General features: G+C 41.1%; 1 protein-coding gene across 2 annotated transcripts in view; it reads right to left on the bottom strand.

The window, feature by feature from the left end:
• The window catches only part of cntnap5b (contactin associated protein family member 5b), a 134,412-nt gene extending 110,780 nt beyond the window's left edge, over positions 1–23,632 (bottom strand). The window contains exon 1 of one of the 2 annotated variants that reach the window (XM_037534625.1): positions 23,502–23,632. In XM_037534625.1, coding sequence (XP_037390522.1) covers positions 23,502–23,568 — 67 coding nt within the window. In that variant the 5' untranslated portion in view covers positions 23,569–23,632. The remainder of the gene's footprint in view (positions 1–23,501) is intronic. The other variant, XM_037534626.1, reaches the window with a different exon arrangement.
• Between the last annotated feature and the right edge of the window lie 1,390 nt (positions 23,633–25,022).

Below are 25,022 nucleotides of genomic sequence, written 5' to 3'. Positions count from 1 at the left end.
CAGATTGATGTATAATATGCTGGAGATGCTATATAGCACCAAAAAGGTTCTGCTACTGTGACAATACCAAGCTTGTAATAATAGCAGAACCCTTTTTGGTGCTATACATTCGTGGAGCTGAGACGTGATATTAAGAGGCTTTTCTGGACAAACTGGACAAAAGGGGCAGAGCAGAGACTGCGTGAGAGAGAAAACGTAGAGGGGAAAGAAAACATGATATGAGAGGTGAGAGGTGGGGGCAGAGAGAGAGAGAGGGTGAGAGAAAGCGAGAGAGATGGAGAGTGGAGACAAAGAGAATGTGAAAATAGTCACAAACATCGGGTTTCGAGTGTGACGGTCATTTAAATGCTGCAGGAGGTTTTCTCCACAGTCTGTCATGCATCTTTCAGCACCACGCTCGAACTGTCCAGCCGCGGTAGCCGACAGGCCGCAACCTGAGCTCCCCACACCTGCGACCTGTGAACACAAGCGCTCCGGCGCATCTGTTCCACTTTTATGTGTCAAGCCAGAGTGGAGCTTTGTATTCAGATTCATGCTGCATCTGTCTGCTCTGCCTCCCTGCCGTGGTTTTAATATGTTAATCCTCCCGGTTCCTCCTGCTTCATTTACAACTTTGGTTACGGAGAGCCAACCAACAAAACCAGGGGTGCCACCAAAGCGGGTGGCACTGGGGTGAGCCCCCACCAATGACAAAAAGAACTGACTTCACAGTAGAACTGATTTTAAACATCAGGAATCAAATGAAAACACATTCTCAGAGAAACTTCTAATGGGTGGAATAACTCCTCTAGAGGGCGGTGCTGAGCGACGTGTGTTTATTTGTTGTTTGATAATGACGCCTTTATGACTGGGGGAGAAGGAGGGCCATCCTCCCCACCCAGAGAAAGTGAAGTCAGCTATGCTATCTGGGACTTACGGATGGCTGTGGCATCACTCAAACTCACAATCCGATGGCAACACTTAGATGGTTACTATCAGAGTGTCTCTGCCCATCAGACCCATTAATTGATGTAATTCATTAATAATGTTAGATATGACTGCTTCTTTAGTTTTAGCAATGGTGCTACGAGGCTAATGTAGCCATCAAGCAATGGAGGCTTTTACCCCATCAGTTAGCATGATGCTAAGTGCAGTCATCAAACCTCAACCTGTGTGACGTTAAGTAATCGCTAAAAGACTGAAATGTGGTACTTATTTAGCTCATTTTAGTGCAGAATTTGTAGTTTTGTCTGACATCCTGAAACGAATATAAAATATATAATGTGTCGTAACTTTTGCCTGTTAGTCCTTATTTTCATGGAATTTGACCGGAGGTGCCAAAAACTTTGCATACAACTGCCAAATTCTCTACAGTATGTAAATATTTAGTAAAAAAAGAAAAATATATGGCATAAAAATTGTAATTAAAAACCCATCAATAAAATAACAGTAAAATAAGATAATAAACTAATTAAAATTAGCTTAAAAAATTAAATATCAATTCACAATGAAATTTCTTTAAAAAAAGTGTAATTGTAAAAATTGGAAGCAAAAACTTTGTTCACTATTTTCTTTTCTATGAAATTGAAACAATAAAATACGTAATTAAAAATGTAAAAAGTAGCGTTTTTCAGGAATCTCTAATAATCTTCATCATTATAATGATTAGTCCTGATTAGGAACTCACAGGTATCTGCTGTTTTATCTGTGCACAGCTCTCAACTTCACTGCAGGCCTGACTTGGTTAAGTGATGGTGGTGATGTTCTCTCTCGGGGCCTCCGAGCTGAACTCGACCCCTCAGGCATTTCCCTAGGACCATCCGGGCCGAATGCGCCGGCCAGCCCGTCCCGTGGTGACCCGCTCGCCACGTCCTTATGCCAACACACCCCAGCCTGAACGCGCCTCCGCCTTCGCAAGTGGCTCGTCATCTTTATTCATGGCACCGTGCGTAATTAAAGCGGCTCTTCTGGACCTCCTCTGGAAAGCCAGCAAATTAGCCCTGACCTGATTCCGCTCCCGGTTGCCCATGGCAGCGCGGGCTGATGCAACACAGAGCAGGAGAGAAGAAGTCTGTTATTTAAAAGTGATGCCGACGTGGAGAGACACTCCAGTCCCAGTGCTCGCACGTTCTCCTCAGAATGCTCCAAACATAACCCGGGCCTACAGAACCACACTGGACTCAGTGCTTCACACCACGGCCAGTCGCTCGGCTGCACAGCTGACACTGACCGTATGACTTAATACCCACATAGTGTTCACAGAAACACAAACACTCTCAAAAACCCGGATACGGAACGCTCTTCAGTTCTAGACAGCACCAAAAAGGATAATCATACATTCTTGCGTACAAGCTTAGTATCGTATCAGTACTACAACACTCTTTGATGGTATATAGAACCACATACAACACATCTGAAGAACCATTTCCCCATGCCAAGTACCATTTAAGCATCAAATGGTTCTATAAAGAACTTCTGGTTGTAAATAGAACCTTGACAATTACCAAAGAACCCTCGAATAAGCTTGCACCTTTAAAAAAACAGATAGTTCTTCAAGGGTTCTCTACTGAAGACAGTGGTTCTACATAGAGCCATGAGCACACGAAGAAGCATTTGCATGCTTCAAGGGTTCTTTGCACTGTGAAATGGTTCTTCAGATTTTTTTTTTTTTCAAAAAAAAGGTTCTGGATAGCACCAAAAAGGCTTCTGCTGTTACATACAAGCTTGATATCGTAACAGTACAACAACCCTATACAGAACCATATACAACACATTCTCTATCCATGCAAAGAACTGTTTCACCATGCACAGAACCATTTAAGCATGAAAAGGTTCTATATGGAACATATGGTTTTCAATAGAACCTTTGCCATTACTGAAGGACCACCAAGGAAGTATCTGTTTAAAAAAGTACAAATACAAAGCATGAAGAACGCGCTTCTAAAAAGGTGGTTCTACAAGGGTTCCTTAGTAAAAGAACAAAGGCACCAAGAATGGTTCTACTATTGTATACAAGCTTGATATCTTAACAATACTTCAACCCTTTGGCGCTATATAGAACTATATACAACATGTTCACGATCGATCTGAAGAACCATTTCACCATGCAAAGAACCATTTAGGCATGGAATGGTTCTATATAGAACTCATGGTTCTAAACAGAACCATTGCCATTACTAAAGGACCCTCAAATAAGCATGGACTTTTAAAAAAGACGGTTCTTTAAGGGTTCCTTAGTGAAGGACTAAAGGCATCTTTATAGTTTTGAACCATTTCATTTCATACTTGTTGACGTGATAAATAGGTTCTTCAGATTGATGGAAAAAATGTTCCATATGGTTGGATGCAGAACGCCCTTTGAAAACGGTTCTAGAAAGCACCAAAAATGATTCTCCCATTGTATTCAAGCTTAACATCATAACAGTACTACAACACTTTTTGGTGGTATGATGTCAAACCTGTAACAATAGGAGGAGAACCTTTTTAGGTGCTCTACAGAACCATTTCAACCAAAAAAGACTGTACAGAACCATCTACAGCACATTCTGGTATCTATAACGAAAAAGAACCTTAAGGAGCCGTATTTGTGAAGAGTGTAAATCTACACCCAGCTGTGTTCAGTGTATCACTCTTTCCCTTCATTCCAGCTTCCGTTCTTGTCAGGAGCCTCACTTTCAGCTCCTCAAAGAACCTGAAGACACGCCTCCAAAGCTCAGTCTGAGAAGCTGGTTGATTTTCTGAAGTAATCAAACCCATTCAGTGGTGCTGAGGTCTGGACTCTGGGGCGGTCAGTCCATCGTCCAGCTTCTTTGTTTGATGTGTCCGTCTCCTTTTCTCAGTGAGGTTCTTCTCGATCAGCTACACGTCCTTTCAGACCCACAGCGCTGAGTGGTCTCCTCACAGTGGAAGGATGGACAGAAACACCTGTGGATGTTTTCAGATCTGAAGCAGCTTGATCTGAAGCTTTCAGTGCTGTTTATCTGATGGGACAGTTTTGGGGTCTAACAGGTCTTCCAGGTGGTTGTTAGGAGTCCCGTTTTCTCTGTAGCTTTAAATCAGTTTTTGAACTCCAGTTTTAGAAACTTCTTTTATTTTCCTTTGGATTTCTCCTTCATTACACATGGAAATGAAGGTTCTCTAACTTTTCCACAGGGCTGCAGATCTCTAATCGCTTGAATAATTCTGCTGGTTGATTTGCGGACAAAAATCTGTGCAATCATTAATACACAGCTGAACGTACAGTCTGTGCTAAAGTATAATTGAATATTCAGTGTGGTGCATATTTGCATAAATGAACTATATTATAAAAACAGCTAATTTATCAAAGACCACTGGACACATTATTATATCTACAAGCTAATTTACCTACCAGTGCAGTAAGATCACTTAGTAAAAACTCCTTAAAACAAATAAAGGTGTCAATAAATAGGGCAAAAAATTGGAATTATTCCAATTTTTCCAAAATTTCAACATAATTGAGCTGTAAACAGAGGTTCAGACGTCTTCACAGTGGTGGTGATGGGAACCAGGCGTCGCCATGACTACAACACAGATATAGACACTTTATTTACCATCCAGAACCACCAGAGAACCTACACGAGTCTTCTGAGCTTATATGGAATGTTGATGATGGAAAACAGTGGAAAATCTGGAATACTGAGTTTTCTTTGGGGACTATTTTGCCGCACAGCGCCCTGCATGTCTCCCTCCACCATGAATGGAGTTGAAGTTCTCTAAACTCTCATAAAACAGCGTCTCAGTCATCAGGCAGTGAATTCAGAACCAGTTCATGTAGGAACTTTCTGTAGGAGCTTTTAGAGGGACGTCTGGTTCCCATCACCACCACTGTGAGGAGCTTTTAGAGGGACGTCTGGTTCCCATCACCACCACTGTGAGGAGCTTTTAGAGGGACGTCTGGTTCCCATCACCACCACTGGGAACAGTTAATTGAGTGGTCACTGCTGCTCTTGGCTGGATACTTTTGGTTGGTGGAGTCTTGCAGTGAAGTATTATTTAATTCATGCATGTTTCTTCATTTATTCCTTGTTTAATTATTTAGGCATAAATCCATCTCAGATTTGTTCAACTCCATTATAGCTTTTCATAATCCAGCTGCAAATTCATGTGGATCTGATTTGTTTTTCTCTGTAGACCTGTTGTATTGATCCTTATAGACTGACGTTGCTAAATAATTTTAATTTAGATTTTTTCGGGGTGTAGAGAGGAAATTGAATAGATTTTTTTTCCGTATAATTAAATGGATAAGATGGAAACATTGTCATTCAGAGTGGGTTGATCATCTACAGAGACTCACAGAGTCAGAACCGTTCCCAGTGGTGGTGATGGGAACCAGACGTCCCCCTCTAAAAGCTCCTCACAGTGGTGGTGATGGGAACCAAATGTCCCCCTCTAAAAGCTCCTCACAGTGGTAGTGATGGGAACCAGACGTCCCTCTAAAAGCTCCTACAGAAAGTTCCTACATGAACTGGTTCTGAATTCACTGCCTGATGACTGAGACGCTGTTTTATGAGAGTTTAGAGAACTTCAACTCCATTCATGGTGGAGGGAGACATGCAGGGCGCTGTGCGGCAAAATAGTCCCCAAAGAAAACTCAGTATTCCAGATTTTCCACTGTTTTCCATCATCAGCATTCCATATAAGCTCAGAAGACTCGTGTGGGTTCTCTGGTGGTTCTGGATGGTAAATAAAGTGTCTATATCTGTGTTGTAGTCATGGCGACGCCTGGTTCCCATCACCACCACTGGTGGGCGGGGCTGAACCGCTGCAGGCTGAATGGGTTGATACATGGATGATTCTACTGAACTGGTTCAGAGTCAGAGCTGAAACACAATTAGGACTTAACTTTTTTTGGACTTCCACCTAAAATCAGTTCATTCTGAGCTCAGAAACTCAGCAGCTCATGACCAGCCAACTCAGCTTTGAACAGCTGTTCACACAGAAAATCACCAGATTTTACAGTAAAACACTAAAAAGAGCTGAACTGCAGAAAATATGGCGATTCTTAATGTTCCTCACTGACTTTCAGGCTTTGGGACACATTTACTTCAGAACACTGAGATCTAACTGCTCACCATGTGGCCATGAGGGACAGGGATGCAGCCTCACTGTCTGCTCTGAAATCCAGGGGCGTGGCTAAAAGTAGGCTCCGCCCACAGACTCAAACTGTGTTTCAGTGGTGATATAAAAATGTGAGCCTGCATTTTTAGAATACATTTATTTTTATTTTAAAATTACACACATCATTTATAAATTACATTACATTTTAGCAGACGCTTTTATAAATCTGAATTATAAATTATAAATCTGAGTCTTCCAACTTATTATAGTTAATATATACCATATATATAGTTAATATATACCAAAATATTATAGAATTAAAATATAAAAATATCAAACAGAGAAATAAAAATATCTCTGTTAGAAGAACATTAAAAAAAGTGTCAGTTTTAAAAGCGTAAGTTTAGGGTTCAGCGTTTGGCGCCGACACCTCCCGAGTAGAAAGTACCCTATAAATGATGCTTTTGTCTGTAATAATGCGGAGGGTTTAAATATTTTAGAACATAACCACTGCAAATATCTCAGATCTGAAAATTTGGATTGTTTTTTTTACATTTTTTAAAAACATTTTGGAACCGTGGTTTGAGCTAAATTGGTATGGTGGTTCATTCGCTCTCAAGCAAAGACTGAAGCTACAATGCTAACGTAGCTAACAAGTAACCCACGCTCATTAGCAGCAATCAGCATCAAGCTAATTGCCTCAAACCGAGTTGAACAGACTGGATTATGTGGGGACTGCACTGTACGGACTGAAGCTCCGGCTTCGATATGGAGCTATTGTTTTTCGCTTAGCCTGGAGCAAAACTAAGCCAACTTCAGACACCAAGCAGGGCCGATTAACAACATCTAAGAATGTCTGAAATGCGTCGAATTGCTTCTTAATTAAATTAACGATGTTACTCCGGTTCAGTGCAAAACTAATTCAGCCGACGCTACAAATAAGACACTCTGCTCGCCTGCAAAGACGTTTCCGTTTAGCGTTTGCATGCACAGAGAAATCTCCCTGTAGACAGCAGCTTTTCCCCCACTCTGCTTTTGTTCTGCGCTGCAGCTGCAGAGCCGTCCGCACGTTCCAGCACCTGCGCTTTAAATCCAATTATCGCTTGTCGGCATGTTTCTCGAGGGCTGCGTGTGGTTTTTTCCCCTGCAGCTCTCCCAGCACTTCACTCTGCCACCGGCCTTAACGGAAACCCAGGCCTGCACATTCGCATTATAATGCAGCGCAAGGGTGGACACGCACGCAAGGGTGGACACGCACGCAAGGGTGGACACGCACGCAAGGGTGGACACGCACGCAAGGGTGGACACGCACGGAAACAGACGCACGTGTGAATAATAAACAATAAGTTCCTTTCACAAACCCAAGGACAAAAAAATAAAGAATAATCATTCACACTACAGATTGGAGAAAAAGGAAGGTTTTTAACACGGATTTGAAGGAAGACAGAGAAGAGCAATTCCGAAGAGAGGAAGGTAGAGAATTCCAGAGTTTGGGGGCAGCAGCGCTGAAAGAGCTGCCACCCACAGTAGAAAGTCTAGTGGAGGGAACTGTGAGGAGTCCAGCATTAGAAGATCGGAGATCTTCTAACGAGAAGCACAGTATAGAGAAATGAGATCAGAAAGGAATGTCGGAGCCGGACCATGTAGAGCCCGAAGAAGGAGTTTGTGCTTAATCCTGGAATTAATAGGAAGCCGATGCAACTGTGGAAGAATAGCTGAGTGCCTGGTGGAGCTCAGAACCCTGGCTGCTGGGTTTTGGACGTGTTGAAGACGATTGATCAGTTTAACGGGAAGGCCATAGAAAAGGGAGTTACAGTAGTCGATGCATTGATCAAGGTTTCAGCGTCAGTGTCGCTCAGCGTGGGGCGTAAGTGTGGAATGTTATGCAGATGGTAAAACGTGGCTTCACCTGAGACTGGAAAGTAAGAGGTGAGTCAAGAAGACAGACGAGGTTCTTAACAAACTGGGCTGGCTTAATATCGACTCCATCAATGTTGACTGAAAAGTGCAATGCCTGGGAAAGTGAGGTTTTAGATCCAACTAACAACCTCGGAGGTAGTGCTGCCATAAATTTGATGGCATCAGCACAGCAGTGAAAGTTAACGCATAATCACCAAATATAAACGGATTTAATCCACATTATCTGCTCAGACGCTCCCAATTGAGCCTGACGCCAAGGCATTAAAACGGTGTAAACATATGGAGGAAATTCATATTAGATGCAGCGAAATGTGTTAATATGCATATAATAATGCATACAAAAATAATGCATTCAGCCAATCAGCTTTAGAATCAGGAGGTTCTGGCATTTCCAAGTATGGAAGACTTGGAACACCATGTGTCTTCTAAGCCGCTTCTCCTTCTGGATCACAGGGGGTGCTGGAGCCTATTCCAGGTCATAGGGCGGAAGGCAGGATACACCCAGGACAGGTCGCCAGTCCATCGCAGGGCAGACAGACAGACACAATCACACCTAGAGGCAATTTAGCATGTCCAGTTAGCCTGACTGCATGTCTTTGGACTGAGGAAACCGGAGAACCTGGAGGAAACCCACACAGACATGTGGAGATCATGCAGACTCCACACTGAAAGGACCCTGGTTACCCGGCTGGGGAATCGAACCCAGGCCCTCGTTGCTGTGAGGCGAATCAGGGACAAGATAGCTCAGTAACTCTATAGAATAAGCAACATAAGAAGCAACACCTCACAACTTACTAAGCCTAAAGCCTGGGCAGGGAAGATAACTGGACATCACACAATCAAACACACAAGCGAGAAACATCAGTAGTCAGGTGAAGCTGATTTCTGACAGGTGGAACCAGTCGGCCTAGAAGTCAGGTGATCGCCCAGGGGATTCTGGGAATTGTAGTCCTGCGAGTCATGACTGGAGGGATGTGTGACACCACGTCGACTTTGTTGTTTTCCTAAAGTTAGATCTGAGGCACATGTGCTCTATTGAAAGTGCTTGTTAGCTAGCTAATTTAGCTAAAGTAAGCTAACGTTTAAGGTAAGCAAAACTCTCAGCACAGCTCTCTCTGTAATGTGCATATTAACTCCCTTAAAATAATTAATAATTAATATTTTCCTCAATAAAAAAAAGCTTATTTACTCTTTACAAAGATGGGAATTTTTATAAAAGTGTTAATATTTGAATAAACAAAATGTATAGAATATTCATTAATAATGATTATATCTATCTGTATAAATATATATATATATATATATATATATAAACAGTGATGTTCTGGATGTGAGTGTGTGTGTTTCCCCATCTCCAAGCCGCTCCTCGAGGAAGTCCAGTATTATATGTAGTTAAAAAGCAGCTCCTGGTTTGACCAATCAGTGCTCAGTAAATTGAGCTCATGATGTAATTGATGATATTAACGAGTCTCTGTGGCGGCTGTGAAGGTGTCCAGGAAAAATATGGACCAGAGAAATGCTATAATTCTATAAAATGTGATAAACTCACTGCTGAAAGTACTGTATATAAATAAATATATATATAATATAAACACGTTTCTCTTTACATTGTGCGTGAATTTCATGATGAATGGATGAAAAGAAACGGCCCAAAATGACTTGGTGAAGACGTCCGGCTCCATTGACTTCCATTAAAAGTAAAGTAGGTTTTTTCCTTCTCCTGTAAAGTCTCCATGTGGAGATATGAGGATGTTCCAACAGCAGCGATTGAAACATATTCATATGTGAAATTTTGCCGGTCATCTGCTGACATGATTCTGACATCGTCCTTCGCCCCAGGGATTATCACTACAGCAGCAGCAGCACTTTTACTTCAGTGAACAACTTTATATATATATTTATATATATATATATATATATATATATATATGTGTATGTAAATGTTTTTTTAGGTAACACGTTCAGTTGTAGGTAAATCATGTAAATTATCTCCATGGCTTCAATCCTCTTACTTACTTAATGCTCTTTCCAGCTCTGCTCCTCACTGCCAGAGCTCTACACAGCATTATTAAATGCAATAGCATCGGCTCGCAGTGCACCGCGCTGACAGTCGGTCCTAGTAACAGCCAAGCAGCCTGGGTGAGCAGTTCCTCTTCTGAATACAAATTTCTGGCGTCTTCAGTGAGAAAAATGAGAATTCTTCACTCGGTTTCTAACTAGCAGAGCCGGGTTTGGCAAAAATGAAGAAAGCGACAACGGCGATAACTGGGTTGCTGTGCTAGGCACAGATTCTGGCAGCACTTCTGAAAATATCCTAAACTAGTCCCTGCCAGCTGAAGTACAGTACGCATGCCTGCGTACTGTACGGACAAAATTGCAAATTAAAAAATGAAATCCCAGCATGCCGTCCATCCTCCTTCTGAAGGCTGCTCCATTTAGCCTACCCAGCTACAAGAGGGAAGCTGTATGAATACAGCAGCCGTTAACAAAGCCAAGTGGAACAAAGCCATGGCTCAGACATTAATATTGCAGAGACCGAAACTGCTTAGATACGGCGACAGAAATCAGCGTCGAACGCACAGCGTCTTCTTTCTAGGTCAAAAAAGAGGCCTTGTGAAACGAAGCGGTCGGAGCTGCGCTCTGTGACGCCTGTCAAAGCACAACTGCTTTAATGAACGACATCAAAACACGCCTCGGCGACCCTCGGCCCAGCTCCCGACAACAAGGCCCTGTTTTACAGCGAGAGCAGCCGGTACTGATTAAAGCGAGGGCAGCTAATATGCCTCTATAATAATATCGCCTCTCATGGCTCTCTGCGCTGGTCTGATCAGTCTGACGGTTATTCGCATTCGTAATCCCTGAGCCCTTCAGAGACAATCACTCGACTGAAGAACATCCACACTATCCTGTCCTTAAAAGCTATTCCAGAATTAAGAAGCTGATATTACCAGTAAAGTAGGGCTAAAGGAGACCTCCTCGGTGGACAATAATCTCTTGGGTTTGTTGTCCTTGTGAATACATCACACCAGGAGGCTGCAGATGGGTCACTCTACAGGCTAGTCGAACGGCCCCTTCCTACCAAAGTCATCAGCTCTTGAAATCTACCTGGTCTGGGTTGCGTGGTGTATTTCGCCAGGGTCTTACAAGTGTGCCATGGACGTGGTTTCATAGTGTGTAGAATTTCCACACAGATAATCTGCGAGGGATGCTGTCTACAGCGCCCCCTAGTGGATTTGTTAGTGGACTAGTAGACTAGTCTACGCAATCCCTAGCCCACACTATGCTTGACCAGTCAAAGCAGCATTTCTAAAAGAATACGTTTTACAGATAAGGTGTTTTTGTTAAAACTGAAAGAGATATCATCCCTTAGTTGGGAAAATAAAGACTAAAACATGGTCAGCACGCGCTGCCGTGAGTCACCCGGTTAGTTCTGAAATATTTGTTTAAAAGTCAGATGCGTTCGCTCGCCAGGTTTCACCCCATGTCATACATCTTTACGTATTAATGACACACACATGGTCAAACAGAAGGTCCGGCTCGACGTCTAGGCCTTTAGTGACCTCAGAATCAACATCATACTGATGGCAGCAGTAGACAGTTCGCTCACATCCTCAGAAGACGTGCCCTTCACCAGGTTTAGACTGATTTCTAGTTGAATTCTCTTTCAGTTATCAGATTCATCCTATTGGGGTTACAAATTGTTATGGCTTTTCTACTCTTCTGTTTGTTCAGGGAAACGTGTTAAAGTTATTTTCCGTGATGATCCACCACAGCAGTCTTCGGGCGGAAGGCAGGATACACCCTGGACAGGTCGCCAGTCCATCGCATGGCAGACAGACAGACACAGACAGTCACTCACACCCAGGGGCAACCTAGCATGTCCAATTGGCCTGACTGCATGTTTGCAGACTGCTGGGATAGGCTCCAGCACCCTATATATCTGTATATACCTGTATATCTGTGTACAGGGAGCAGCCTTGACCTTAGCTCTGCATGTGTGTGTGTGTTAAGCCACTAACGTCCGGCGCAAACAGCAGCTATAGATCCGCCCCTTGTTTTGGGCTGGAATTAGATCTGACACTTGTGCTGACAAGATCAGGGCAATTACTGAGTTAGACAATGATCTACTGTACTGCTGCAAGCTCAGCATTTTCTGCTTGGAGAGAGAGAGAGAGAGAGAGAGAGAGAGAGAGAGAGAGAGAGAGAGAGAGAGAGAGAGACAGAGAGAGAGAGAGAGAGAGAGAGGGAGAGAGACAGAGAGAGAGAGAGAGAGAGACAGAGACAGAGAGAGAGAGAGAGACAGAGAAAGAGAGAGAGAGAGAGAGACAGAGAGAGAGAGACAGAGAGAGAGAGAGAGAGAGAGAGAGAGAGAAGAGAGAGAGAGACAGAGAGAGAGAGAGAGAGAGAGAGAGAGAGACAGAGAGAGAGAGAGAGACAGAGAGAGAGAGAGAGAGAGAGAGAGAGAGGGAGAGAGAGAGAGAGACAGAGAGAGAGAGAGAGACAGAGAGAGAGAGAGAGAGAGAGAGAGAGAGAGAGAGACAGAGAGAGAGAGAGAGAGAGAGACAGAGAGAGAGAGAGAGAGAGAGAGAGAGAGAGAGAGAGACAGAGAGAGAGAGAGAGAGAGAGAGACAGAGAGAGAGAGAGAGAGAGAGAGAGAGACAGAGAGAGAGAGAGAGAGAGACAGAGAGAGAGAGAGACAGAGAGAGAGAGAGAGATAGAGAGAGAGACAGAGAGAGAGAGAGAGAGAGAGAGACAGAGAGAGAGAGAGAGAGAGAGAGAGAGAGAGACAGAGAGAGAGAGAGAGAGAGAGAGAGAGAGAGAGAGAGACAGAGAGAGAGAGAGAGAGAGACAGAGAGAGAGAGAGAGAGAGACAGAGAGAGAGAGAGAGAGAGACAGAGAGAGAGAGAGAGAGAGGCAGTATTAGTACAGTGTTAAAGCAACAGCTCAGCCAAATCAATCAGCCGAGACGCGTTCGAGGTCTGAAGTTTGCTTCTTTCGTTTTACCACTGGAGCTATGAGGCTAATGTTGCTAACAAGCAATGGACTTTTATAGCCAGCAGGTTAGCACTGTGCTAATTGTATGCCTACATAATGAGACTCTCACCTCAAACGACATCAGAAGACCGTCAGCTATAAAAATGGACAGGCAGATTTCCGATGACGGAAAAAAGAAAAAAAATCACCTCAATCATTTCTTACTATGTCCAAATAATGACTTATTTTCTCAAAATATTGACTAACCATGTTGAAATAATAGCTCAATATCTCATAACAATGATTTATTATCCTGAAGTATTATTTACACCGTTTTTTGACGTAGTATCTCAAAATCTCATAGGATTTAAAAGAAAACCAAGAAGTGAAGTGATTATTTCAGGAACATTATTATTATTTCAAGATATTAAGTCAGCATTTCAAGAAAACAAGTCACTATTTTGAGATACTGAGTCAGGGGTGCTCAGTCCTGGTGCTGAAGATCTGCCAACCTGGTGAATTCACATCCATCACACCTGGCTCTGGTTGTCGGAATCTCACAAAGGCCTTCGTTACCTGATTACCTGAGTTTTATTAGGGTAGGAGCCGGACTCTACAGGGTGGTAGATCAACAGGACCAGGACCGAACGCTGTACCAAGAAATATTTTGAAATATTGCCGCCACAAAAAGGACAAAAACAACAGAGACAATTTAACGTTGTCACCTACATTTCTTTGTTTTTCATTTTTTATCCCTTTTTTTCCCCAATTTAGTCCTGGCCGCCCACTCGCGAGGTCTCCCTCCATAACACTTTTGCCAAAATATCACGTTAAGCATTCAGAGTTAGAGCAATTTAAAGATGAACTCTTATATTAAAAGAAAGCGCTATACACACGCCAGGTCTGCACAAAGCACGTGAACTTCAAGGGTCCATATTGTGGAAATCTACATTTTTCTTGCTGGTATTTATTTTTTTTAAGAGTTTCACAGAGCTGGAAAAATGTCAAATTTGGGGCAGAATTGTATGAGTGGGTGTGTGTGTATATATATACACCAGGTTAATGTTACATTATGGGGACTAAAACCTGTTCATACATTCATGCTGTGGGGACCTTTCTTCCCAACGGGGACATTACTTCCTATTGGGGGACATTTCTTCCTAAAAGGGACCTTTCTTCCTAATGGGGACATTTCTTCCCAACAGGGACATTTCTTCCTATTGGGGGACATTTCTTCCTATTGGGGGACATTTCTTCCTAAAAGGGACCTTTCTTCCTAACGGGGACATTTCTTCCTAACGGGGACCTTTCTTCCTAACGGGGACCTTTCTTCCTGATGCCCACAATGTAAATCATTAAATTGTAAGGTTTGGTTAAGGTTAAGGTTAGGTTTAAGGTGTTTACACTCCAAATGTGATGCAAACAAAAGACACAAAAATATGAAATATTCTGACATGCTTTTATTCTTTTTTGCATCAATACTGCACACACCGGATGTCCCACGGCTTTATTTATTTATTTTTTCCCCTAATATCGCCAAATTGTTCACACCACGAAAAAAGATGGGCAGAATAATTATGAGAAGGTTCTTTACCACCTCGGGAAAAAGAGAATGAAACGTAGTATATGGGTCGTTTAATCTTATTGACACGAGAGACGGCTTTAGTGGTGAAAACTCTGGCCGTGGTAATTAAAACAAGCCACTGACTTGCACTCAGTCTAACACTTTCAGTCAAAGCTCTGATGGAATCTAGGCCACTTTTCTGGAAATCCCATTCTTACTAGACTCTCATTAGATTAAAGCAGGGAACGTATCTTCTCCCTCGTCTGCCTTCATGCTTGCTGAAGCATCCTCCCAAACAAACCGAGGTAAACAAAGTGAGCTGAATGCGCTTTTCACCGGGGCAGCTTTGTTGCCAGTTTATTTTGTTATTAATTCCGAACGGAGGAATCCGTGATTTAATCATGGGAGATAAGCCAAATCCATTTGCAATCTGTTGTTTGAACAGTGTGTTAATCGTAATTGCATGTGCCTTCATGTAATGAGGGAGGCAAGGTTAGCGCAAATATTAATAACTGTGTTTCTGCGGGGCACGACACAGCAGATGGCTTCCAGCTTATGAAGCAGCGTAGCCTTCAGATTCGCTTAATTAAATGACGAATATGGGACGGCGTTTCTCAAATCACATGCGAGAGTTGCCGTTGATTAGCTGGGACATGTGAAGTCAATGGTGCAACTTCAAATGGAAAGTTACCCTATACGGCTCAGAACTGACAACGTTTTATGTTTATAGTGCTTTATGGAACAGATGTAGTCCTAAAAGAGCTTTTGGTAGCATTACATTTACCAAACGGCATGCGGTTACATTCATATAAGCCGTTATGCTTTTAAATAACACCCAGCAGTGTCAACTAATTGAAGTTTAGGCTTCAGTTATTAAATGTCAGGCTTAGGCTTCAGTAAAGATAATAATAATATAAATAACAACAATAATGATAATATTTATATAGCAACCTTTTATATATGAAAAATGCAGGTCAAAGTGCTTCACAATACAAAGTAACTACAGAGGAAGACGAGAACAAAAGATAAAAACAAAAACAATAAATAACAGAAAATGGATACATTAATAGATACAATTATAATTAATACAATTAAGTAAACATAAAAAAAAATAAAAGTGATAGAAATATTTCAATAAAAAACACAAGAAATAATGAATTTAAAAGGATGAAATATTATTATTTCATTGAAAAATATCTATAAATTTATACAAATTATTTCTGACTTTTATTGAGCCACGTTCTGTGGAAAGTGCAAGTTTTACACTTTCCATCCATTCCACGTTTGTGTTTACAGTAGAAAAGGAGATGCTTTGCTATGCTTTGAATTTGAAGTGATTTCTTATGACTGTCCATATAAAATTCATCATCACAATACAATTCATTTCGGGAAAAAACAAAACAAAAAACAAAAAAAACACCTCATAACTTGATTTTTTCACAGCTAAAAATTCCAAACGCCCTTCATACTGTGTGACCATTATATGACAAATAGAACGTATATAAAATATGCAAAGCACATTCCAAGTTGCTTATGAATTGCATAAATAGAAATCAAGTTATGGATGCGTTTTCTGCCTCCGATGAAGTTCCAGTGTGAGTTTTTTTTTCCTATCATAGCAGTATTATTTATAAGCTCACGTTAGAGGAGAGTGCATTCAAATGTGGACAGGCCTCTTAGCAGTCCGTCTCCGGCTTCTGTTTAGACACTTATGCAAATGAGTCTTGGAGGATTTGCATAATTGTGTGTGGCAGGCTGGGCGGTGGCCGCAGGAGGCCAACGTTTCTCCGGGAAAAACTCAGCCAAGCTCAATTTCCTAAAGCCGTGCAGGCTCGTACTGACCCGGAGACAGGGGTTACAAGGACAAAAGAACTCAGTCACGATGTTGGCTGAAGCGCTATTCATTACTATTTTGTTCAAAACTGAACTCAAGTATTTATCACCGATTAAAAAGTAGGTAATTTATTCGCTGTACTTGAAATAGCAACTAAATAATTGAATATGCCACCACAATATGCAAACAAGTTGAAAGGATATATGCCTATAGAAACAAGGCAGCTATGGGACAGCCTGGATGAGCCACTTGAGCAATACTACACCACAGCTATGATGCTGATTGGCACGGCCACTTCTGCAATGCTACAAAGCAACTACATGACAATGCAAGGCTTGGCCACTTAAGAGATGCTACACTGCAGCTACGATGCTGCTTGGTCCATCATCTTGTGCAAGACTACATGGCAACTATAATGATGCATGAACTGGCTGCTTGGGTGATGCTGCACCACAGCTACTAGCCTACCAGGACAGGCTGTTTGAGTGATGCTACACCCCAGCATTGAGGCTGCTTGGACTGGCCACTTGAGCAACAATACACCCCAGCTATGAGGCTGCTAGGACTGGCCACTTGAGCAACAATACACACCAGCATTGAGGCTGCTTGGACTGGCCACTTGAGCAACACTACACCCCAGCTATGAAGCTGCTTGGATTGGCCAGTTGAACAACAATACATTCCAGCTAGGAGCATGCCTGGACTGACTATTTTTGTGATAAGGCACCACAGCTTCAAGGCTACCTGGTGTAGCTGCTTGAGTGACAAAGTGCCCCAGCATCAGGTCTATCTGGACCGGGCCAATTGAGTGATGCTATATTGCAGCTATGAGCCCGCCTGGACTGACCATTTGTGTGATGAGACACCATAGCTTCAAGGCTACCTGAACCAGGCCGGTCGAGTTATGCTAGACTGCAGCTACAAGGCTGCCTGGACCAGGCCGGTCGAGTTAGGCTAGACTGCAGCTACAAGGCTGCCTGGACCAGGCCGGTTGAGTTAGGCTAGACTGCAGCTACAAGGCTGCCTGGACCAGGCCGGTCGAGTTAGGCTAGACTGCAGCTACAAGGCTGCCTGGACCAGGCCGGTCGAGTTAGGCTAGACTGCAGCTACAAGGCTGCCTGGACCAGGCCGGTCGAGTTAGGCTAGACTGCAGCTTCAAGGCTGCCTGGACCAGGCCGGTTGCGTGGCGCTTTGACACAGCTAAGAGGCTGCCTGGACTGGCAGCTTGAGTGACAATACATCACAGCTACAAGCCTGTTACAATGCAGCCATGGGCCTGCCTGGACTGGCTGCTTGATCTTGACTGATCTCTGCCTCTTTCAGTATGGACTCCTTCATGCTTGACATCCAACACATCACAAGCTTAGTCACACAGGTCTGCTGAACGCTTTGAGTCCTAGCACTAATATGTTTAATCAAAGCTCTGTGGGCCACTTTTTAAGCACTTATTAAAAAGCATGAACCATTTATTAGAGTGAAGCAGAAGATTTATCTTTTCCTCGTATGCCTTCATGCTTACTGAAGCATTCACCCAAACAAACCAGAGTAAACAAAACACACTGAATTCTGTGCTGCAGCATCTTTGCTTCCATATACCATGACGTTCCATTGGAAGAAGCCCATTTAAATAACTGTCAGCAGCACTAATGCTTTGCTATTTATAACATTGCATGGTTTAATAGATGTTACTACTTTACAAAATGAAAAGCATCTCAAAATAGCACTGTGTTCTCTTTGCAATCAAACACAACAAGCTCTAATTTCTTGGCAGTTACTTTGTGTGTTATCTTATGGCTTTTGGTATAATTTCTGTTCTTGTAATAGAGAGTAATTATATAGACTATGAAGTTATTTAGGAACTTGCCGCTGTCGCCATGGTCACAAAGTCACAGAGCAAAGATGAATTTCCCATCAGGCACATTGTTTTCAACTCAGTTCAATAAACTCAGCTCACTAGAGACAAAATATCAAAATAAATTTTAAAACGGAACCCACAACGTGCAATGAAATGGAACGTATTTATGCCTAAAGAGAAAAGGCAACTACGTTATGCTCACTGACTATTTGCCAAAAAACATGGACCTGCCAACATGAGATAGTTTAATGGACCAAAGTCAATAAAAATCTGATCTAACGTTCGTCAAGTCGATAAACTTTCCTCTTCAGTCTAAATCGGACTCCTTAGAGACAGTTTGCCCTCTGGACCTCAGGCCTGACCCCAAGATCACCCGCTAACCCTAGTTCAGGTGACTGTATAGTTTTATAAGCCAAAGAGCACAATGTTGTGTTTACACAAACCCTTATGCATCTGAATAACTGTCAGCAGTTCAGCAGCAGATTCACTAACTACTATGAATTATTCAGTACCTACTATGAATTATTCAGGAATTGCTATGAAATATTCAGAAACTACTATGACTTACTCAATAACTATTATGAATTATTCAGTAACTAGTATAAATTCTTCAGTACCTACTAATTATTATTCAGAAACTACTATGAATTATTCAGAAAGCACTATGAATTATTCAGTACCTATTATGAATTATTCAGAAACTACTATGACTTACTCAATAACTATTATGAATTATTCAGTACCTATTATGAATTATTCAGAAACTACTATGACTTACTCAATAACTATTATGAATTATTCAGTACCTACTATAAATTATTCATAAAGTACTATGACTTATTCAATAACTACTATGAATTATTCAGAAACTATTGTGAGTTATTCCAAAACTACTATGAATTATTCAGTATCTAATATGAATGATTAAGGAACTGCTTTGAGTTACTCCATATCTACTATGAATTATTCAGTAGCTAGTATAATTTATTCAAAAACTACTGTCAATTATTCCCAACCTACTATTTATTATTCAGAAACTACTATGAATTATTCAGTGACCACTCGGAAACTCATGTGTAAGTTCTGTAATTATGAGAATGAGTTGTTCCACATATGAGTTTTAGGGGACGATGCTCAGCGATTTATAATGGGTACTTGGCTGTTTAATAGCTGTCGTTACTGTACAGCGTGAGGAGCTTCTCTCAGAATGGCCGTAGAAAGGAGGCGGCGGCGGCTCAAGTGCAAAGCCAGTCTGTTTCTCACACAACAGCCCTGATTTACAGCTCCATTAAAGAGCGCTAAACCCTTCGCTTAGCCCAGTTTTCAGGTACCCGTCCTGTGGTCCACCTGTCCCGCACAGCCTGGGTGACATCTGTTCATTTGAATCGGCTCAGCATGAATGAACTGAACTGTTTTCCTGCAGTGAGAAGTAATTACAGGTTCTAGATTTATATCTGTAGATTTTTAACCCTTAATCTTAATACTAGACACAGTAAAAACCATGATGACATTTTTGATGATAGTAAACATTATCAGTAAGTCATCGTTCGGTTTCAAACTCTTTCGCCAACAATAGGCACAACTCTTAAACCTCCTTTTAATGAAACATAGGTCATATGTCTTATGAACACTGTAAATATAGTGCTTTAGAAATGCATTTCTGATGGCAAACAGAATATTGTATAATGTCTTATATAAACAGCCACATGCAAAAGGCAAATTGAAAAAGTTTGGTTGACTTTCTAAGAGAAAATAAGTTGTAAGCGTTTAAACTCCAGGCTCATTATATACAGAGGCTTATTAGTCAGTATCTACAGTGACTTCAGTGCAAACTGACTGAGCTATTCTGAGGTTATAGAAGTGTGTAATAAAACTTTCAGCCTGCCGGTGGGCCATAAGGGGTTAAACCACTCCTATGTGGCGGTTTTCTTCATTTTGGTTCACTATTTCCATGTATTTGTTGATTTTATCTCATAAAATAGAAAATATACCATTTGTACAATATGTTAAGTTCAGCAAATAGGCAGAAATTGTGCGTTCAGATGTGCATCAGTGTGTTATGTGTAGAGGGAAATCAACAACAACATTCCTTTCATTTGACCAGGGGTGCAGACAGAAGCAATTTGTTGTGATAACAATATTAATTCGTCATAATGCCCAATATTACTCGCGGCTCAGTTTCAAACCTATTTTACTGCTCATTATAGGAACTGATGACAATATTAAACCACAAGATCAGCCGCTTCAACTTACTACTACTGGACTCCTGAAAGAGTGATAAACCTTCATAGCTGTCAGGGTGTCATTCGGCTGCTGACTCGGGAACTTTAGAGCAGGAATAAACCATGAAGCATAGAACTGGATCCAGAAACCTGCTCAACAACATCAGCATTTATCCAGTTAAACACAGACTGGCTGGTAATTATAGACATTTCAGGCTTTCTCAGCGAAAACTGTGATCAGATCACCAATAAAACAACTAATTTCAGCTTTAATATGGGTTCCATCAATCACTGTCTGTCAGTGTTTCTATCAGACAACAGATAATATTTGTAATACAGCCTCATAGGTGCAAATTCCTTCAGAATGAATAAAAGAAAAGAAAAAAGAAAAACATTATATATGTGTGTGTGTGTGTGTGTGTGTGTGTGTGTGTTTGTATAGTGTTGCTATTGGAACAAAACAAACCCTTTCATCTGCAAAATGCTATAATCTTGTAATGGAAGTTAATGTAAAACATTTTTTTCCAAATAATTTTGGACCATTTCTATTGGTCCATTCATTGTGAAAGTTTAACATAATACAAAGGGTAGAGGGAGTTTTTGATTATGTTAAAATGATGTAAAAAAAAAAAGAGTTACATATGTTTCGCTGATTTTCTAACTAAAAAGATGTTAAATTATTAAAAACCGTAAATCAAAGTGTACATTTTTAAAAAATGTTTAACACATTGGGGGAAAATTCACCATAAAATATAACAAGATTTCTTTCAAATATGTTAAATTCAGCAAATAAAGAGTAGTTATGCATTAAAATATGCACAGAGGTCATATGTAAGTGAGTTCTCGGTTGAGAATGTGGAACTTACATTCATTTAGAGCATCAAAAAAACCTATAAAATCATAAAACATCTGAGAACGCAATTCAAAAGCTGGTTTTATTTTATTATTAAACCTGGAAATAAACCACCATTTTTTTATTCGCAAATTTATAACAAGGGAAAGTTGTGAGAATTCAATGGTCTTTGTGCAAAAAGGTCAGATTTTGTTTTGTGTCCAGTGAAGCTCGTGTTCAGAGGAGGATCTGACGTGTGGACTCCAGCTTTGATGAAAGCAAAAGGAAGATGTAACAAATACTGAATACTAAGAAATTTCAAAAGATGTCAAAATTTCTAAGATTCTTCTTTTCACTTAAATTGTTACGCTGATATCATTTGTGGTTAAAAATGTATTCAATTTCAGAAAAGTACGAGCAAAGTATGAGCACTTCTCACTAGTGCTCTAATATTTTTTGTCCCCAAACTGTAGGAACCAAATCTCATATCTCCATTTTTCATTTTTTCCATATTTTGAAATTGGCAGCTGCTCTGGAATACAAACCTTTTGAGTATGGATACATTTGAATGGACCAATGAAAACGCTTCAAAATAAAGTGAAACTGACTTACATGATAATGTGTTTGTATTGTCCTGCACTCTTATAGGGTTCTTTACTAAAGACAATGGTTCTATATAGAGCCCCAGACACAGAAAGAAGCCTTTGAATGCATAAATTGTTCTTTGCATGGTGAAATGGTTCTCTTTCATAATAAGAAAACAGCTGTGCGTGTTTTTACAGAACATATAAATATATAAACATAAACATAAATAACCTTGTATCTCCAAAATGGTACCTTTACAGGAGAAAGAGAAAAAATGCATTAGTTTTAATGTAAGTTAATGGAACCAGATGTTTGTCCAAGTAATTTGGAGCATTTATTTTGCTCCATTCATCATGATATTTACACACAACATAGCCAATGTCAAATTATGAAGAAAAAAAAACCCTGAAAAATGACAAAATTAATGGTCCTATTTAGCACCGCAAAGGGTTTCAATACTGTTACATGCCTAAGAACATATATTCACTATATATTCAGAAATATATACAGTAGAACCATTTTTGAGATTTCTGGTCATGTATATTATACAGTATATATCACTGTATAAATAAAACCTTCAAATCAAACACTTATCGCTGCTGTCAGAACAAAACCTCGTAGCTTAGTTTTTGTAATTTTTTAGTTTTTCACACAATTTAAAAATGCCTGTTGTTCTTTACGTTGTTTGCAAATTTCATGATGAATGGACCAAAACAAACTGCCCAAAACGGCTTGGAAAGACGTCTGGTTCCATTGACTTACATTAAAAGTAGAGTAGGTTTTTTCCTTCTCCTGTAAAGTCACCGTTTTGGAGATACGAGGCTTTGTTAATTAAAAAATGCCATATGACATATAAACAGCCCTGGAACCAAACTTTGCTCATCAAACCAGCCAGCAAGATCTCTACCTTTACCAAAATAAGACTTTTTTATTGTATTTATGTTTATTTGCATCCATTCTAATGATATATAGTGTTATTTTTACTTGCAAAGCCAGAAGTAGTGTGAAGATAAGTGTATATAACAATGTGCTTAGCTGCCTAAGACTTTCGCACAGAACTGTATATTATTTACATCACATGGAACTGTCTGTCTATCTATCTATCTATCTATCTATCTATCTATCTATCTATCTATCTATCTATCTATCTCTGTCTTTTGAAATGCACTTTGTAGAGTTACGATTCTGCCTTCACACAGAAAACAATAAGATACATATAGATGGTCTGAATGCTGTTGAATCCACACAGTCTCACTCAGACAGCAGACAGTACGTGCACAGGGACACAGCGCCCCCTAGCGATAAAAAGCCCATCACAGCCACTCTCCAAACACAGCTGATCACTTTACCTATCACTGATCAATAGCATCACTGTACTAATGCTGGACTAGAGGACTTCAGAGGCAGTAAAGCTGTAGAGAAGCATTTAATGTTCAGATAATCACATGCAATCAATCGGTACATTGATTATGTGATTGATCATGCTGACGTAGCTCAACTTTTCTAGTACTAAAGCACAGCCAATACAGCCAAGACGCCTGCATGAAGATAGTCGAACACAGAAAGATGTATGACCTCTCTGTCTGTCTCTGAGCAATAGGCTGAAGGTGCGTGTGTGTGCGTGTGTGTGTGTGTGTGTGTGTGCGCGCATTACTCACAGCTGTGTGTTGGTGTTGGGGTGGTGCTGAGTGCCGCGAGGCTGAGCAGCAGCGTCAGACGCTCCATCCGTTAATCCACACAGAGACTTCATACACACACACACACACTGTTCCACAGCAGCGGCTCCGAGTCGGTCCGCAGCTCCGCGCGCTCTGACAGCCACACACTCGTTCAGAGCCGAGGAGAGCGCGAGGACACTCCCCCTACACACACACACACACACAGACACACACACCTCCCTCTCAGAGATGGTCTTCAAGAGCAACATTTCACCACACACACACACACACACACACACACACACACACACACCCCTCCCTATATACGCATATCGCTGCTGTAGGGGAAAAAAAAACTTGTATTCATTTTTTGTCATTTTCCGATTTTGACATAATTTGAAACTACCTGTTGTTCTTTACATCCTCTGTAAATTTCACAATGAATGGACCAAGAGAAATGAGCCAAAATTATATGGAAAGAATTCTGGTTCCATTGACTTACATTAAAAGTAAACTATTTTTTTTTTGCTTCTGCTATAAAGTTAACATTTTGGAGATATGAGGTTTTGTTCTGACAGTAGCGATATGGATGTAAGTATATATACCCACTAAGAAGTAATGTCCTCACAATGAAGAAAGGTCCCCACTAAGAAGTAAAATCCCCACAATGAAGAAAGGTCCCCACAATGAAGAAAGGTCCTATGGAAAGGTCCCAAATGTCACATGGAATTATTACATTTCATAAGTAGCTCCTGATTTCCCATATTGAAGTATTGATTAGACACAGTATATATTGGATGATTTTTGAATTGTTATTAGCTGTAATCTAAGGCCTCGTGGCCTTGACACCACCCTCTCCATTTCTGGGGGACAACTTTATATTAATATTTACCAGGTTTCTGCTTCATTATGGGCACTAACACCTGTTTATACAGTCACGTTGTGGGGACCTTTCTTCCTAATGGGTAGTGGGATCTTGTCATCTTAGTGGGAACCTGTCTTCCTATTGGGGACCTGTTTTCCTAGTGGGGACCTTTCTTCCTAGTGGGATCTTGTCTTCCTTGTAGGGACCTTTCTTCCTACTGGGTAGTGGGATCCTGTCATCCTAGTGGGGACCTGTCTTCCTAGTGTGGACCTTTCTTCATTGTGATGACCTTTCTTCCTAGTGGGTATCGGGTTTTCCAGTGGGGAACTTTCTTCTTAGTGGGGACCTTTCTTCCTAGTGGGGACCTTTCTTCATAGTGCAGAGCTTTCTTTATTGTGAGGACCTTTCTTCCTAGTCGGTACCTGCCTTCCCAGTGTGGACCTTTCTTCCTAGTGCAGAACTTTCTTACTTGTGGGGCCCTGTCTTTATAGTGGTGACCTTTCCTCCTAGTGTGGTCCTTTCTTCCTAGTGGGTACCTGTCATTCTAGCAGGGACCTTTCTTCATTGTGGATACCTGTCTTCCCAGTGTGGAGCTTTCTTCCCAGTGTGGAGCTTTCATCTTAGTGCAGAAATTTCTTACTTGTGGGGACTTATCT

This window comes from Pygocentrus nattereri, chromosome 25 (genome assembly GCF_015220715.1).
Source record: "Pygocentrus nattereri isolate fPygNat1 chromosome 25, fPygNat1.pri, whole genome shotgun sequence".
Classification (NCBI taxonomy): domain Eukaryota; kingdom Metazoa; phylum Chordata; class Actinopteri; order Characiformes; family Serrasalmidae; genus Pygocentrus; species Pygocentrus nattereri.
The sequence above is the reverse complement of the archived record's forward strand: the minus strand, read 5'-3'. Positions and strand labels throughout refer to the sequence as shown.